Consider the following 18,016-nt stretch of genomic DNA (forward strand, 5'->3'; position numbering starts at 1 on the left):
CTCGACCAGCTTAGTGGATTTGCGTGTAAAAATATGGAGCGTAATATTAAAAATGGAAACGGAGGGAGTGGGAGGACCTTCTTTTTGGTTATGTAAAGAAATAAAGTTGTGTCTATTATGCATTAAAAATATTAGGATCCTGACACTGATTAATAATATAAAAGTTTATATCCTTTAAATACAAGAGAACCGTGTTGAGACATTTGCACAACAGTGAGCACAGTGACAACAATAATAACATACAAATGGATACAGCAGTACAGACACTTGCTGACACTGTGTGCAACTGTAAACACTGAAGCAAAAAAACAAAGCAACATTAGATTTCCCTTTGCTCCATCGTCTACCTGCAAGCATCCTCGGTTCTTAAGTGTTCATATGTTCAGTGTATACTTTGTGTTTATAAGTGCAGGGCATGTCAGGGAGTATGTCTTCGACGGTGTAGTTTGTAGCGATGCAGAAGCTCCTGGTGGTTCTTCCTCTGCCTGCTCTTCCTCCTCAGACCAGCAGGTCTTGGAAAATCCCCTCTGGATGAAGACCTGCTGCTTCCTACAAACAAACCACACAACAAGTCATGACTTGTAACCAATTCTGACCATTTACATTTACTGTTTAATTTATGAGCTTTTAATATGGGATCAAATGCTGTATCAGGATATCTATATCTAAATCAGTTTGTCTTTGTTTTTGCACTTAAGTTTTCTAGAAGGGACACTGACGAAACTATGAAAAGTAGAAATTAAGGATATAAGGAAAGAAAACTTTCATGAATGTCACTGACTTCTTTCGCAGTGCAGCCCCTCATAGCCTTGGCACTGACAGCGAAAGCTCCCTTCTGACAAGATGCAGACCCCATTATTCATACATGGGTTAGGCTTGCACAGGTTTACAGGTTTCTTCACCTCTGAAAGGAAGGAATCAGCACAAAGCAGCCAATTATTTTTCATGTTAAGTTTAAAATAAATTATCTTACATCTCTGAAAAGGCTAAGTGAAGGGAAAAGAAGAAAAACTGTGTTTGCAGATCAGTTTCACACAGTTCCTTATCAACAGAAAAAAGAGTTTAGGAGGTTTGGTAAAAGACAAGTTCCCCTGCATCGTTACCTGAACACAGCATCTGCACCAGGACATCCTCAAAGTACTTGAGATCCTCGTAAGACGGCACTGAGATCATGTGCTCCTCTGCACCGGCAATCTGCATCAGCCTCTCCCTCTGGACATCTCCGATACCAACCACAAGCACTGAGACTCCATTGTCTCTTATCTTTTGAGCTGGTACGACAGCATCATCCCCACCGGTGCCGTCCGTCACCACTACTACAGCCTTGTTCACTCCCGGTCGTGCGCCATTAGCTATGGTGAGAACATTAGAGTGGATGTGCAGCAACGCCCCACCCGTCGAAGCCACTCCACCCACGTACTTGGCGTCACCTACAGCCTGAATGATGGAAGAACCAGTCTCATACGTGTCCAGCTTGAAAACAGTGGTGGCTCTCCTACTGTACGCCACAAGGGCCACTTGAGCCACGTCACGGTTGATGTCGAACTGGACGGTGACGCTGCGCACAAAGTTCTGCAGGGTGGCAAAGTTATCACGGCCCACACCACCTGAAGCATCCAGGGCAAACACCAGATCTACAGCTTGACCCAGACAACCTGGAAAAGAAAAGGAAACAAAAAAAAAGAATATGGATAGCTAATTTGATTTTTTTTGTGTGCAATAGTATCTGACCTAACGGTGGCATTAATGTTCCAACATATTCAGCACATCTATCAGATCAAGTACCTTGCGTATCCACGCTGCAAATCTTGGCCCTCAGCTCAGGAATCTTGGAAGCGAGCCTATCAGGTGATGAGTAGGTGAGGGTCCTCTGCGGATTTCCTGTGATGTTATTCAGCTGCTCCTTTAAGCTGTCAGGTCCCACTCCTATCAGGAAGATCTCTCTGTCTCGTGCATATTTAGACGGCTCAACCACCTCATCTGCGGCAGGAGTGGCGGTGAGCAGCACCACCACACGGGGAAGGTCGTCCGCGACATCGGCAAAGACCGGCGCGCTCATAAAGCCATGGCGGGTAACATAGCGGAGGGCCTGCCCCGTGTTTGCTTCACCACCAATTAGCTGAAGTGAGTACACAGCCTTAAGAAGACTCCTCAGGTCTCCTTTGAACTTGCCAACCTGGGCCTCGACTCGTGGTTCCCCGCCAAACACCGCCAGGCCGACCTTGCTGGGACTGTTAGAGCCAATCACAGTCTGCAGGAAGCGCTTTAAGAAGGACTTCAGGCGGAGAAAGCCTTCCAAGGTGAGTGTGGCAGAGCCCTCCAGCAGGAAGAGCAGGTCTACAGAGCAGTCCAGCAATAATGCAGGAGCTAAGAAGGAATGGATGGTTTGGTTAATTTGCTCTCTACGTGTAAGATCAGACATAGCCTTAGCATGTAGTCAGCAGCTTTGAGTGTACTGACCACAGTGTGGGTCTCCTCCGTAGCCAGGAGGACACACGCAGTGGTAGCCCTCTGAACCTTCTGATACACATGTTCCACCATTCAGGCATGGCTGAGAATCACAGGGATCTACAGCGGAGAGAGAGATGAAGAGCGTGAGCTGCAGATACCGCATCTCAGAGAAGTAAAAAGCGGCAAGACGAGGTTGTTACCCGGACAAATTGTTCTATGGCAGACTGTCTGGTGTCTCGTATAAACCTTGTTGTACCTGTAACACAAAATTCAAAATATTTTGTTAGCATTTAAAACAGTTGCTTCTAGATAGTGTGATGTGGGTAAGTTCCTGACCCCCATAAGCCATTCTCTGATTTTCCCTATTAGGTAACAGAAACACATTATCTGAGCCCCACCCATCAATTGATTCATATAATAAGTGGCCAGAGGCATTTTAGATTTGCCAGTCATGCAAATTGCTAGCACTCATCTAGACAGTTTCAGGTACTAGAAACAGCACACACCTTATTTCTTTTCTCTGCTTTCCCCCCCAAAAAGTAGTTTTACCTTGAGTGTAATGGTCTACTTCCACTTGCCTCGGGCCATTTTGCTGTGGTAAAGTTGCAATGTTGTGTGAAATTAATTTTGTCAAAGGCCATTTTAATTTTGCCTGGGAGGGTCTGAAAGAATTTCACTGCTGTAGCTTGTTTTGTATTAACACCCTCACACTGACACAGCACATTAACACATGGGAGTTACCCTGTTCCACTGCTGTCTTGTGGCTCATTGAGCAATAAGGGGGGAAAAAAACACTGTTACACACTTAGATCCAATGCAACATCCAAAACAGATCATATTAGGAAACTATACAGTGCTGTGCTAAAGTCCTGAGCCACCCCACGATTGTGTTGTCTCGACACAGACAACTTAGCATGCTGTACAGTTTCAGGTTAAAGAACTGTTAAAGAATTTGAGAAATCTGGATAAATAGGAGGACAAAAGAAGTAGTGACACATCTAAAAAAGAAACAACTATCTACAGCAGATGAGCCGTGTCTCAAAGTCACATCGTTAAGAAATAGGAAAAGAAAACTGAGCAAAGACATGACACATGACATGAACCTTACTTGCCTATAAGAGTTCAGGCTGTGTTTTTGTGTTTTTCCATTTATGCACATGTTAAAATAAACCACTGCACCAACATTCCTAGCAAAGTTCAAGACTTTTGCACAGTACTGTATACTGCAGCTACAACATTTGAAAGTAAAACCTTTAAACACTTGCCTGTAGTAGGGACAGAGAGATGTGTATGGGGAATAGCCTTTGGAACCTTTCCAACACATGTAGTTCCCCTGCAGCTCTTTAACTGTCTCCAGTGTCTTCCTCTCACAGGGAAATGTCTCCATCCGACAGCCTGGAGAACAGGGTTGAGACAGGGGTTAGGAGAAGACTGGACACTGAGCAATGAAGGACTAGAAAAAAGGGAGTAGTGCAGCACAAAACAAGGATGTTAGAGAAAAGGATTCCCATTCACTTCTTTAACCAACAAGCATGAATAGTTGTCAGTGGAAAGTCCAACCTGCGGGTGTGGCGTTGCAGAAAGAGAACGTGCTCAGTGTTGTGTACAGGCCATTGACACCATCATGGAAATGTTCGGCGAGGAAAACGTGGCTCTCTGTTGGCTCACTGGCTAAAGCGTGAAGCTCCTCCCATCTGAAAACATATAGAGATGGCTTAGTATATAAAGAAATGTACGCATACTTTAATGAATTATAGGGAAAGTTTATTGTGGAGCTGTCAAACATACTTGGGGTAGCGCAAGCCCACAGCAAACACAACCACGCCTGTGTCTTTGAGCTGAGCAGCTGCCAGCACAGAGTTGCCCTGAGATCTCCCATCTGACATCAGGATGACGATGCGAGGCACACTGGACGAGTTACGACCGCCTGGGAAACCCTTCCTGAGAATGTACTTCAGAGCCAGGCCTGTCTGGGTGCTGCCTCCCCTGTGGGTAGAGAATTCAGAAAAGGGAAATAGCAGGATTTCTGTGTTTTTGTTTGAAAAATACTGAGGAGTTAGAGCGCATGTGCTGTACTACAGCAGATGTCAGCAAGGTCAATAAACTGCTGCATATCACAGCCAACATAAACTAAAGATTACATTTGGATGGATTTCTCTTTAAGTTCTTGGACTCTAAATGTATGTTGGCTACGTTTCATCACCCCAGGCCTCGTGACACACATTTAAATCATTTTCGGTTTTGTTTTTGTTTAACATAAATGTCCATCCTTTCATTTTCAAAGTGTAGACACTGAGAAAAAGATCCTTTCCAGGTGACAGAAGACAGATGTGTTGAAACAAACGCTACAAGTGGCTTCCTCGCCAATCTAACCTCCTTAGAACAGATCTGTGTGAGCATATACTCCACAAATATCTTCAAAATATTGAAACTAAGAAACTTGCGCTTCTTTGAACTACAATAATCTCAAACAACAATGTGAACAAAAACACATCTGCATTTAAAGCAGCTTTCAGTTGCTCCCTTGTCATTAAGCGTCACCAGCTAGGTCTGCACATTTGATTTGGCAGCATTTTATGCCAGATGCCATTTCTGGTGAAACACCACAGAGATTTGTGTCGCCTGCTGAACTTGAACTGCAACCTTTTGCTTGCCAAATGAATGTGTTAAGCACTTAACTACATGACTTTTACTGGTAATAATCAGAGGTTAAAGTGGGCTGGAGCAATTCGTTTCAAAGCTATGCACTACTCAGCCACTGAAACGTTTTTGACTGAAATTGTAATTTTCATTTTAGATGTAATGTCCTAATTCAGAGTTTCTGAGAGATTGGATCTATTATGATGATTAGCTGAACTGGCCGAATGGAATATGACAATTTCGCGTCATTAAAGGTTGCATGAAAATATGGGCAATTTATTGTAGTTTTCAGAACTAGAATAAAGTTTACAGTGATGTGCTATATTGGAGTGATCAGTTTACTGTAATTAGGTTACATCAAAGGTAACAGATAATACTTTTTTTGCTACTTTAATCACTGGTAATAATGATAATAATGCAATAAATCCAATAAAAATGCATAAACACTAAAATACCCAATGTTACCTTAAGTTAAACTTCCCTTCTGGAGTTCTCTAACATTTCCAAAGTTGCTATAACATTTCTACTGATGCTGAGTCTGTTGCTATTTTGTGGTAATGTGACTGGTTATAGGTTTCAATTCTATGTACCCACTTCAAACCAGCTAGTGGGTCAAACTGTTACTTCCACATTGTGAACAACACACGCACACACACACACACACACACAAACACACACACACACACACACACACACACACCTGGTCAAATTACCATCCTCTTCCTCGGTTTATGCACTTATCCAATATCCAGTGACCACCTGTGGAGGGCCTCTAATCTGAAATTAATTTGTTTTTCTTTTCAGGGAGCATTTGGTGCTACTGAGCCACATGTGTGGATGTGTACGTGTTTTGCCGTCAGCATAGTTTAAGGGATTTGTAAAATATAAGATGAGGACAAGAAAATGTTGCCAGTCTGGATATGTTCGACCTAATTCTATCACCTTTTTTATTCATTTACTCTTGGATTTGTTTTCTTAAACATGACAGTCTGCTTTTAAAAACATCCCTCCAACAGGGACATACCATTTTGTTAGCACTAGGTCTTTTTTTTCAGCTGTCAAAATAGATGAACTACTGAATCTTCTGTGGCAAATATAACACACGCATACAGTTTTGTGATCTCAGTCTGCACTAACAGCATCTTGCGCTTCCAGGCCGGTTGATAACAATGGAAACGCTGGAAGAAAAAATAAAGAGGACGCCTACCAATTTAGGCTCTCTGTTTTCCAAATCAAAGAAAGCTGTGAGCCACAAATGTTTTGACTCCATCCTTAGAAGTGTTGCTTGCTAATTAAAATCTTAAAATAATGTCGCCTGCTTCTCCAGTGAGCGCAGATGATTTAAAACAGTTAATTTCATAATGGATGTCAAAAAGAACCTGTTTAGACACATTTTCCACATTTCTTTAAAGCTTTCATTGTTCCGGATCCTTCATAGTTATAACTCATTAATATACAAAACCAAACTTAAGTTAAAGGCTTGAGTTCACATATTAAACTACTCATGCTCAGATGGCAACAGAGACACACCTGTAAGAAATGCTCTTTATCTGCTTCTTCAGCTCCTGCTTGGTGGAGTATGAGTCCAGGGTAAACTCAAGCCGAGGAGTTAGGCCAAACTGAATTAAACCAACTCGCACCTGCACAGGGAGAAATTAGAGCACTGAGTGACAGGATGCGAAGACGGCGAGAAACAAGATATCAACCCAAACCTTATCTGGTCCGATGTCTAGTGCTTGACAGAGTTTGATCGCATAGTGTTTGGACCTCTCGAAGCTGCCTTTCCCGACGCTGTAGGAACCATCCATGAGGAAGAGAATATCCATGGCTGCTGAGCACTGCATCACTTCCCATTAAAGCAAACACACACAGAATAATTCACACAGAGGGTACAGACAAAGATGGGTCAATAGGTCCAAACTCATTCACTAGCTCCCCCATAATTCTGTATTATATTGGTTTTCCTGGCTGGGTATCAAATGGGCCGTTGCAGACAAAAATAGTATCTAGACATAATAAGAGAAAACAAACTCTGCATGTCAAAGCTCATTTTATTTCCTTATATTTTCCCTTTCACACATTAAACTACTACCAAGCGAAAAGCTTCCTCTCTCTTTCATGCACGTTTGTACTTGCTGGGTGCATTAGCTGATTATGAAAAGAGCCATTAGGGGCACATTACACGTGCAGCGTGTGCCATCTGTCTGTCATTTGAGTCATCTGCTTATAGAAAAGTCACATACACCACTGACACAGACCAACAACTTCTAAGTATTTCTGTCTCACAATTTGTTATCCATTTCTGATATAGGATCTCTGGCTCATTTACTGTGTGCTGCTCAGCTGACTTACATCCAATTACAAGCATGCAGGTTGACATCATGTCCAAGCATGTCACAACAATTCCTAGCACCAACACTCATGTGAAAAAAAACATTTTTAAGCACACCACGTGATTCAGTAGATTGTAAAACTACCTTTAGCAGCAGTAACTTGAAGTAATTTTTTGTAAGAGTTTATCCGTCTTTTACGTCATTGTGGAAGTATTTTGGTTCATTGTTGTTAACAACATTGCTCCGGTTAATTAAAATTTGCTTATTTGCTTATTCACAGCTTGAGGGTTTGTCTGGGCCACTTAAGTGTCTTGATTCTCTTGTTTTTAGCCATTCTGTTGTAGATTTTGCTCTTCTATTGATCTTTATCTTGCTGCATGACCCAATTTGGACCAAACATTACCTGTTGGACAGATGGCCTCACATTAGGCTGAATACTTTGAGTCACTGACTCATGGTTGAGTCAATGACTACAAGGTACCCTGGTCTCATGGCAGCAAAGCAATCCTAAATCATCACTCCTTCACCTCTGAGTTTGACATGTGGCAAGAGATGTTTGTGCATTGTGTATTATGACCAAACATCTCCACTTTGGGCTCATCTGTCTAGATGCAAACCTAAGCTGTGCTGTTATGTTCTTATTAGTGACACCTTTTATCTAGCAACCCTTCCAAAAAAACATACTTGTTGTGTCTTTTTGTAATTGTGATATCATGAAGTTTAACATTTAACATGCTAACTGAAGCCTGTAGAATGTGAGATCTAGTTCTCTGGTTTTATACAGTTTCTAAGAGGATTGCGCAGTCAGATCTTAGGTTGAATTTGCTGGGCATCAACACACACCTGAATGCTCCAAACCACAGAACTGCCAAAACTGCTGCTTTTGCAGAGGTGACCCCTGATGATCAAAAAGTCAAGTGCCTGGCTGCTACTTACCTATGGAAGCAGTGCTTCGTTTTTCACATGACTGTACATTTTATGTGTTAACCATTTTGTAAGGTACTCACTTTCTCCTGCAGAGTTGATTTTCACAATGTTCTCATGGCTGGTTTGAATCTCCTGCACAGAGGTGCTGTGCTGAACTAGCAGGCACCAACAACACAGAGAGCAGTCAGATATTTATTCAGTCTTTATTTATTCACCTACAGCCACAGTAAATTTACATATGAAGCACTAACCTATGAGAGAGAGGCCAAAATAACTTGGAATAAATTAGAAATAGGTGAAACGCGGCTTATTACACATTTAACTGATTTTCTAAATGTGTCTAGACTACTGTAATCTAAAAGAACATATTCAAGCTTAAAACATTTAGGGTCCGGATCTCCACAAGGTTTCAAATACTTATAAATCTGAGGGTTTGCAAAATTATCATTGCAATTTCAATTTGTTTATATCTTAGTTTTAGTTGGATCCTCACCAGCTCCCATTAATAGTCACAATTTTTCATCAGTTTCAGATTCACAAAATACTTCATATAAAAAACATGCTCTGACCTGTAGACCATTACTCTTCACGTTAACTTTATTTATTGTCATTGTTCAGACATCCTATAGAGCCGTGAGAAAAGTAAAATATCCAATAAATTGGATGTTTTCCCTAAAGCCAAAATAGACTCCCACATGAGCCCTATTCTAATGGATAATTGAGTATTTCAAGCTAATGTGAGCAGACAAGTGAAGAAAACCATTCTTTCGCTCCATTCAGTCAAAGGACGCTCTTCTATTCAGGCACACGTACGGCTCAGAGGAGAGCAAGGACATGTTTTCGTGTGAACATGACTTTTTGTCCGACAGAGGCATTTGTTCGGCACAGAGAAGGGAGCACTTGAGTGATTTTACAAACGTGCGTTGCCACGCTGAACAGATTTCACACTCTGAATACCACGGTGCTTCTTTTCAGTCAGAAAGAAAGTGTCAGTTCGATCTCCCGTAATGCTTCAGGCTGTCCGTGTCTTGCTGATTTAGTGCCTGCACATCAGCTAAAACAGGTGATAAAAAGTCAAACAAGCCGAACGATAAAGCGCAACCGAAAACATCAAAGAAAGGTTGCATGTGCAAAAGTTTGATGGGATTATTTAGTGCCGACATTGGCTTTGTCCTCATATTTTGCACTCATATTTCTGTCACTGATGTTGTCCGGTGAGAGGTGAGGAGAAAAATACTGGCTGACGTTGATTTCTTTTTTCTTTTAAACATGATTTTTTTGGGCCTTTTTGTCTTTGTTAGATTGGCAAAGGGAAGAATAGACAGTTGGATAGTAATCCACTAATTGGAAGGTTGGTGGTTTGATTCCTGGCTTCTCCAGTCTGCATTACAAAAGTATCCTTGGGCAAGACGCTGAACTCCAAGTTACTTTCCGATATATACATGTGTGTAAATGTTAGAAGAGAAAGAACTTGCATGAATACGGCATGTTGTATAAAGCGCTTTGAATGCGCAAGAAGGGCAGAGTTTGCAGAGAATACTGTTCTTCCAAAGGAAAGAAGGGAACCAGCTTAAGTCAGGGTGTCAAGACTTTCGCAAACTCACCACTAACCTTGAGTCCTTTTTATTATTTTTGACAACCTTTGTTTAAATTTGATTTCTTTGCAGGCTGCCACGGATTATTAATGGTGAAATGCAACATGCATTTAGCAAAAGATGTGTCAATGGTTGTAAAAAAAAATAAAGGGAAAGTATGCAACATATAAATAATAAAACCAATTCATTTTTTTATTGTTACATTTTGAGCACAACTAAAACTCTGAAGTGGCAATAATATAATTTTTTAAAGCTCATGACTTTATTTTGTTTTTCTTCAACCATTCATTCATAGGAGTAAAGGCCTTCATCGGGTCATGAAACATTAAGCACAAAACTAATAATTAAAGAAACCTGCCACCTGCAAACCAGACCTCTGCTCTCCGACCTCTCCACAATCCTGACCCTTTCAGCTTCCTCGAATTCCAACAACGCCGCAGCCCCAAAGCACTCCTGACAGTGGACGTTTAGGTTCTTGGCAAGCGGTGTTTTCACGGTCAGTGTGGGGCCCACAGTGCTCTGAACAAAACATCTATCTGTTCAGCCGAGCGACTCTAGCAGAATGACTGTATCTTTAATGTGTGTGAAAGACGATTTAGCAGAAAAATCAGGAACAAGATAATAAATGCAAACCCTGCAGCTGAAAGGTTGATGTCAATTGGTATCAATCCCACTACAATCTGGGAGATAAACACAATATCTCCCTGAAATCAGAAAAATAACAGGGATTAGCCTGCCCCTATCTGTGGAATTCAATTTGACAGGCTGGATTACATGGATATCTTGCACTGAAACATGTTATCTGTGTTGTCAGCGTGTCGTCTCTTGACAGGGTAAGACAGTCTGGTGTGCTCAAGTTCAAAGTCTTAAAATGACCTATAATAAATAGTTAGGATGGGGCTAAAGCTGTCATTTTTGAAAACAATTCAAGGATTATATTGCCCCACTACTCCTGCCTCTTCCCTCAGGCACATACCGATGGACTCTGGTCCACGGGAACAATGCAATGGAAGAGATGCAAAGTTTGCCTCGCAAAACAAGCAGCATGTCAAGCACACGCGGCAGGAAAGCACTTTGATGCGAGACTTGACAGGTTAAAGCTGTAAAATGTCTCGTAAAGAATCTCAGGTGGTCCAGAGGCGCTTCAGTGATTCACCGCACATTTTCCATCAAGCAGGGCATAAACTTGGGCCTTAAATGTTCTCACAAGCACCAACACAATGAACATTTTCAACACTATATTTACAAGAACATTAAACTTTGCCTGAGCAAAAACAACCATAACCATCAGTACATACCTAATATTAGCATTTATTCCCAATGCTAACCCTGACACAGCGCTGTATCCACTGACTTTTATTTACAAAGCATCCATAATGCGCAAGCAGATATTCCAAAATAGTACTTAAAACACTCCTCCCACTCTGAGGCACAGAAGGCAAAACAGTAATAACATCAATAAACCGACCTTGAAAAAGCAGCACAGTTAAGAGGGAGGAGAGGCAGATATGAAAGTTCATCCTGGGACGCCTGGAACGACAACAAAAGGGACACTTAGCCAGAATGCAAAGTAAAAGCACTAAAATGCACATATATCTGTTTTTTTTTTTCTTGTTCACGAGTGAAAGCCTTCTGTTATTCTCAAGGTGAAATAAACTTTAGCAATATAATCCATCAGACAGACAAAATGTCAGAGACAGTGGCAAAGGAGCCAGAAATTGTGAGAAAGTTTTTTTGTGAGCCGTTTTTGTGTTATACAGAAAACCACTTAAGCCTTGACACAATTCAGAAAATGTGCTATAGTGCTAGCCAAGGGACATGAGGACAAGTCTGTGTAACCCTACCAAGTAAAAATGAAAAAGTCATTAGCAACAGGGCACAACTACAGTGGGGCAAAAAAGTATTTAGTCAGCCACCGATTGTGCAAGTTCCCCCACTTAAAATGATGACAGAGGTCAGTAATTTGCACCAGAGGTACACTTCAACTGTGAGAGACAGAATGTGAAAAAAAAATCCATGAATTCACATGGTAGGATTTGTAAAGAATTTATTCGTAAATCAGGGTGGAAAATAAGTATTTGGTCACCTCAAACAAGGAAAATCCCTGGCTCTCACAGACCTGTAACGTCTTCTGTAAGAAGCTTTTCTGTCCCCCACTCGTTACCTGTATGAATGGCACCTGTTTGACCTCATCATCTGTATAAAAGACACCTGTCCACAGCCTCAACCAGTCAGACTCCAAACTCCGCCATGGCCAAGACCAAAGAGCTTTCGAAGGACACCAGGAAAAGAATTGTAGACCTGCACCAGACTGGGAAGAGTGAATCTACAATAGGCAAGCAGCTTGGTGTGAAAAAATCAACTGTGGGAGCAATCATCAGAAAATGGAAGACATACAAGACCACTGATAATCTCCCTCGATCTGGGGCTCCACGCAAGATCTCATCCTGTGGGGTCAAAATGATCATGAGAACGGTGAGCAAAGATCCCAGAACCACACGGGGGGACCTGGTGAATGACCTGCAGAGAGCTGGGACCAAAGTAACAAAGGTCACCATCAGTAACACACTACAACGGCAGGGAATCAAATCCCGCAGTGCCAGACGTGTTCCGCTGCTGAGGCCAGTGCATGTCCAGGCCCGTCTGAAGTTTGCCAGAGAGCACATGGATGATACAGCAGAGGATTGGGAGAAATGTCATGTGGTCAGATGAAACCAAAGTAGAACTTTTTGGTATAAACTCAACTCGTCGTGTTTGGAGGAAGAAGAATACTGAGTTGCATCCCAAGAACACCATACCTACTGTGAAGCATGGGGGTGGAAACATCATGCTATGGGGCTGTTTTTCTGCCAAGGGGACAGGACGACTGATCCGTGTTAAGGACAGAATGAATGGGGCCAAGTATCGTGAGATTTTGAGCCAAAACCTCCTTCCATCAGTGAGAACTTTGAAGATGAAACGAGGCTGGGTCTTCCAACATGACAATGATCCAAAACACACCGCCCGGGCAACAAAGGAGTGGCTCCGTAAGAAGCATTTGAAAGTCCTGGAGTGGCCTAGCCAGTCTCCAGACCTCAACCCCATAGAAAATCTGTGGCGGGAGTTGAAAGTCCGTGTTGCTCGGCGACAGCCCCAAAACATCACTGCTCTTGAGAAGATCTGCATGGAGGAATGGGCCAAAATACCAGCTACTGTGTGTGCAAACCTGGTAAAGACCTATAGTAAACGTTTGACCTCTGTTATTGCCAACAAAGGTTATGTTACAAAGTATTGAGTTGTATTTTTGTTATTGACCAAATACTTATTTTCCACCCTGATTTACGAATAAATTCTTTACAAATCCTACCATGTGAATTCATGGATTTTTTTTTCACATTCTGTCTCTCACAGCTGAAGTGTACCTCTGGTGCAAATTACTGACCTCTGTCATCATTTTAAGTGGGGGAACTTGCACAATCGGTGGCTGACTAAATACTTTTTTGCCCCACTGTACATTCGATCAGGGGTGCCAGGGGGTAAGTAACCCAAGACTGACTGCACTGTTACCATATTTTCATAGCTAAGTGTAGCTAAGTGGTTGAACTTTGGCCTTTCGAAGAGTGTCCATAGAGAAAAACCAGGGTGGTTGTAAAAACATTTTAAAATATTTTCATACTATGCCTTAATAATTTTTTCAAACCTGATTCTGGGATCTACCTTTACTCTCATCAAGTTCACCGTTCTCAGTGTGGGAATGACCCTAAACGTCCAGACATAATTTAGGTCTGTTTTGGTATTATTCCCCTGGGAAAAGTGGCCTAACAGCATAATGTTGCCCTCAGGCAACAAACCACTAAATTCTATTTTGGTTATTAAATTAAAACAAAACCTAATACACTTCTTCAGATATTCGTCTACATGCCCAGAATTTTTTATTTAGTTAATACAACTAATTTTACAGTGTAATAATCAAAAACGTATGTGCCATTCTGAGAGACAGGACAAGACAACTGAGCATCGTTTAAAAGCTACAGGCTACCGGAATATTGTTGCTGACCATGTCCGTCCCCTTAAGACCACAGTGTCCCCATGTCGCAAAGCTCAGATCAAACTGGATCCTTGAATATAACAATACTCAGCACACGTAACTGCACTCAACTGGCCTCCAGAGTCACCAGCTCTTAATTCAGAAAAGAACCTTTGGGATGTGGTGGAACGAGAGATTCACATCGTGGATAAACAGCTAACAAATGTGAAGCAACTGCATCATGCAATTGCTGCACATTTATTAAAGTGGGTCTAAGCCAGTACCAGCCAGGTGTACCTAATAAAGTGGCCAGTGAATGTAATTCACTTAACAAAGGTGTCTTGATACCAGCATGTATACATATAAGTGTTTTGTCTGGTTTAAAAAGAATCCCATACATTCCAAATGAAGCTCTTCAAGCAGGATGTAAACTACTTTGGATGTGTGTGGGGGGGGGATTCCAACAAGATGCGAGCTATGTAAATATGTGTGTTTGAGAGTGTAATCTATGTTTACCACAGTGGTCACCCAGGAGCTGGGATACCAGAATATGCTGACATAGCCCCACGGCCATCTACAAACCCACTGATTATGATTTGATTACACATGCCAACTATTAAGCAAGCATACAACCTGACCTCAGGTTAGCCGCACCATTACAATGACAGTCACATGTTGTCACTGTTTGATACACATACAATGTTAAGGGGGATGCATATAATATCTGATTAACTCTGGGAGCTGATAAGCACGGCTAAAATATCCTTCCTGTGGCTGAAAAGACTGTGTGTGGTCCAACAGGTATGCATATTATAGAGACTAATATCTCCCTAGAAAGTAGTGCCTTATACGGGCATTCCTTTCTTATGGGGACAAAACACATCACTCCTTAAAGGCAGTGGCCTTTAAAGTAAAGACTGCTTTAAGATTAGCAAAAGGTTAGGGGTTATTCACGTGGCAGTTCTAATTAATGTTAGAGCACATTTAAACAACTCAATGTAAGTTAATGTTACATCCAATTAAATCATGGTTATATAATTGTGTGTGGACTTGCTCCAACAAAAGCCCACTATGCTTGTGGGATCTGACATTTTTGTGCTGGACCCCAAAAGCTTACATAGCTGGCCGAAGGTTAATACTTGACTTTAGGTATTCAGTAATGACATCTATGGTTAGGGTAAGGGGGCGTGGTATGTATTATGTAAATGACAGGTCCCCACAAAGATAGCCGTACTAAAATATGTGTATCTGTGTATAGGTAAACCAGAGAAACCCTCTGTACTGGTAAAGCTGTGTGTATTTCTGAGACAGGGATGTGATTGTGTGCAGGATGGAGCCACTCTTTAAGAGGAGTCTGTGTGTCTGTGATACAGATCTACAGAGCTGACATGATGTGGCTGTCTGAGAAGGCACGTGCTGATAAACATCAAGAAAAAGCTATTGATGCTCATTTTGTGCACTCGCTGGTACGTCTTGCTGACAACAGATTTCATTACTTCCACGGGGGTGCAGCTTAGAGCGCCCATGCTTGCACAGGAAAGCAGCCGACCATGCCGGCATATAAAAGACACTTTTACAGTAAACGTGTGTAGTGCGCACACCTGTCTGAAAATTGGCTTCTTCTTCACAAGCATTCCTGCCCTCCCCGAGTCTGTGTGCCAGGGAACAGCTTCTCAGCTGTCTACCTTGGAATAGTGGTTCCAGCTAAATGAGCAAAACTGCACAGATCAGCCTGTCAGCGGAGGGAAATGCTAATTAAAGTGCTACGCTCTCCTAACCCAATGTTTTTCATATTTCTTATGTGAATGGGATGATTAACCCATAAAATATTAGCGCTCAATTTCAGTGGTAAAATAATGGAGGAAGAGGAAGGGCCAAGTCAAGCTTTCCCACCAAACTGTATGCTTGGTGGGAGAGTGCATTCATGCTGTATAATTAGAAAGGAGCACCAGTTTTTGAACAAGCTTCATAGAAACGGCAGAGATCTTGTAACCTGTACTTGGGAGTGTGTTACTTTAAGAAACATCTTGACAGTGTAAATCATTTTAGGGTGACTCACCTGAAACAGCTGCTTTAAAAACAGCAGAGACCAAATGTGAAAAACTGTGCAGCACGGCAGCTGATTAAAAGCCACAAAATGCTTTGGTATGTACCCACTGTAGTGATGTGTTGCTCTAACAAGTCGGAAACCACACACAGACAGAGGATGCAGTCTCTGATGGGATTTTGAGGCAGCTTATCATCAGTTCCCAGTTAATCAAGCTAAATAAGATTATTGCTTAGAATAATTTGCAGCAAATCCAGTTTGTGCAAATAAGAACTCATTTTATTTTTTATGCTGTGTGTCATTGAGTTTATTGATACACACACTGATGAGCCAGATCAATAGGTACGCACTTTGCCAGTTTCTGCCCCTAGATTACTTAATTCTTTGTGGCACAGATTCCAAGGTGCCATAAGCATTCCCTAAGAGATTTTGGCCCATACTGGCATTTTTGCATCACACAGTTGCTGCAGATTTATTGGATACATATCTCTCATTCCTCCACATCCCAAAGGTGTTCTACTGGATAGAGATTTGGTGACTGTGAGAAACCAGTTTGAGTGATTTGAGCTTTGTCATCCTGCTGGAAGAAGCCATCAGAAAATGGGTACACTGGGGCCATAAAGCGATAGACATGGTCAACAACAGGTAGGTTACTGCATTTAAATGATGCTCAGTTTGTACTTAGGGGCCCAAAGTGTGTCAAGAAAATATCCCCAACATCATTACACCAACAGCAGTTTGAACCTATAACACAAGGCAGGAAGGACCCATGCTTTCATATTGTTTAAATGCTGACCCTTCCAAATATCACAGCAAAAATTGAGACTTATCAGTCGAGATATTTCCCAATCTTCTGTTGTCCAATTGTGATGACCATGTGCAAATATTAGCCTTAGATTCCTCTTCTTAAAGAAGCAATACCCAGTGTGATCTGCTGCTGTTGCCCAAGAGATGCTCTTCTGCATACCTTGGTTTTAACAACTAGTTATTTACTGTAGTTTTCCTATTATTTCAAAGCATTTTATTGCACCCATCTCCTTCAAGATTTATTATCGTGCATGCCTTTGCTATACCAAGTGGGTTATCTGTTGTCTTTGTATCAGCTTGAAGCAGTAGAGCACCATTGGGTTCACTCTGTAAACACTGTGCAGGGAAATGTGAGCTTCAGCAGGCTCCTTTGACCACTTCTACACGTCGAAATACTCTGAGCTGCTTCTGTGTGATTGGCTCATTAGATATTCGTGTTGGAGGGAATTAAGGTGCACCTTACAAATTTACCGGTGAATATATTCAAATGCCTGGGATAAAACGTCGCCAAATTATTAGCATTATTTAACGGTAGCAGAGTTTACAGCAGTGGGTTAAATATGTTTAATTTTCCCTTTGGCCTGAACCTCTAGTCAAGTCTGTCCACACCTGGTCACTGTTCCGCGTATGGCAGGTTTAAAGTCAGGTACAAGGTCCTAGCATGCTAACATCACAGTCAAAAATAGAAAGGGAGGTTTCGTCAGCACGCATACCCAAAGCGGTATTGCTTAAACCTTTTAAGCAATCTCGTAAAAAAAAAAAAATCATTGTACAGTAACTTGTTAACTCAGTCAAACAGCAAACTTACTAAATTGCTACAGAAAGACAACCGTCACCAGCACATCCAAACCCACGCACCGATAAATCGTCTCCTCGCCGACCGCAGTTTTTTCTCCTTCAAGCTGAAGCGCGTCTTCCGCAGACCGCTCCTCTCCGTCCTCCTAACACCACCTTGTTTCCGCACTGATTTGATTTAATGAGGGGCTTTGCCTCCGACCAGAGAGGGAGCTGCGACCCCACCTACCCGACATGCCTATCCCTGAGGTACCTGCACAGATGAGTACTTCACATGACCTCCTCCCATCTCCAACAGGTACGAAAACAGGGAGTGGCTTAGATAGTTTTACATCCTGGTACCACTTAAGACACATAAAACTACAGAGGCATTAAAATTAAACTTTTTCCCTTTGGTTTACTGTACAGAAAGCTT

The 18,016-nt window shown here is 41.9% G+C and overlaps 1 protein-coding gene across 2 annotated transcripts; it reads right to left on the reverse strand.

Moving 5' to 3' along the window:
• Positions 1–178: 178 nt before the first annotated feature.
• On the reverse strand, positions 179–17,831 carry vwa2 (von Willebrand factor A domain containing 2). 2 transcript variants are annotated; one of them, XM_035907828.2, is made up of 14 exons: positions 17,665–17,831; positions 11,415–11,476; positions 8,432–8,506; positions 6,804–6,937; positions 6,622–6,731; positions 4,240–4,437; positions 4,012–4,145; positions 3,717–3,846; positions 2,652–2,707; positions 2,461–2,568; positions 1,786–2,367; positions 1,104–1,655; positions 782–904; positions 179–549 (listed from the first exon to the last, which is right to left on the reverse strand). In XM_035907828.2, exons 2-14 carry the CDS (start codon positions 11,464–11,466, stop codon positions 419–421), a joined length of 2,385 nt encoding a protein of 794 aa, XP_035763721.2. In that variant the 5' UTR covers positions 11,467–11,476; positions 17,665–17,831; the 3' UTR covers positions 179–418. The 2 variants fall into 2 exon arrangements, with proteins under 2 accessions (XP_035763721.2, XP_087701225.1); XM_087845099.1 differs by having other exon boundaries at positions 784–904; positions 17,615–17,831.
• Positions 17,832–18,016: the final 185 nt, after the last annotated feature.

The sequence above is a fragment of the Neolamprologus brichardi genome, chromosome 8 (assembly GCF_056152115.1).
Source record: "Neolamprologus brichardi isolate AB-2024 chromosome 8, ASM5615211v1, whole genome shotgun sequence".
In the NCBI taxonomy this organism is placed as follows: domain Eukaryota; kingdom Metazoa; phylum Chordata; class Actinopteri; order Cichliformes; family Cichlidae; genus Neolamprologus; species Neolamprologus brichardi.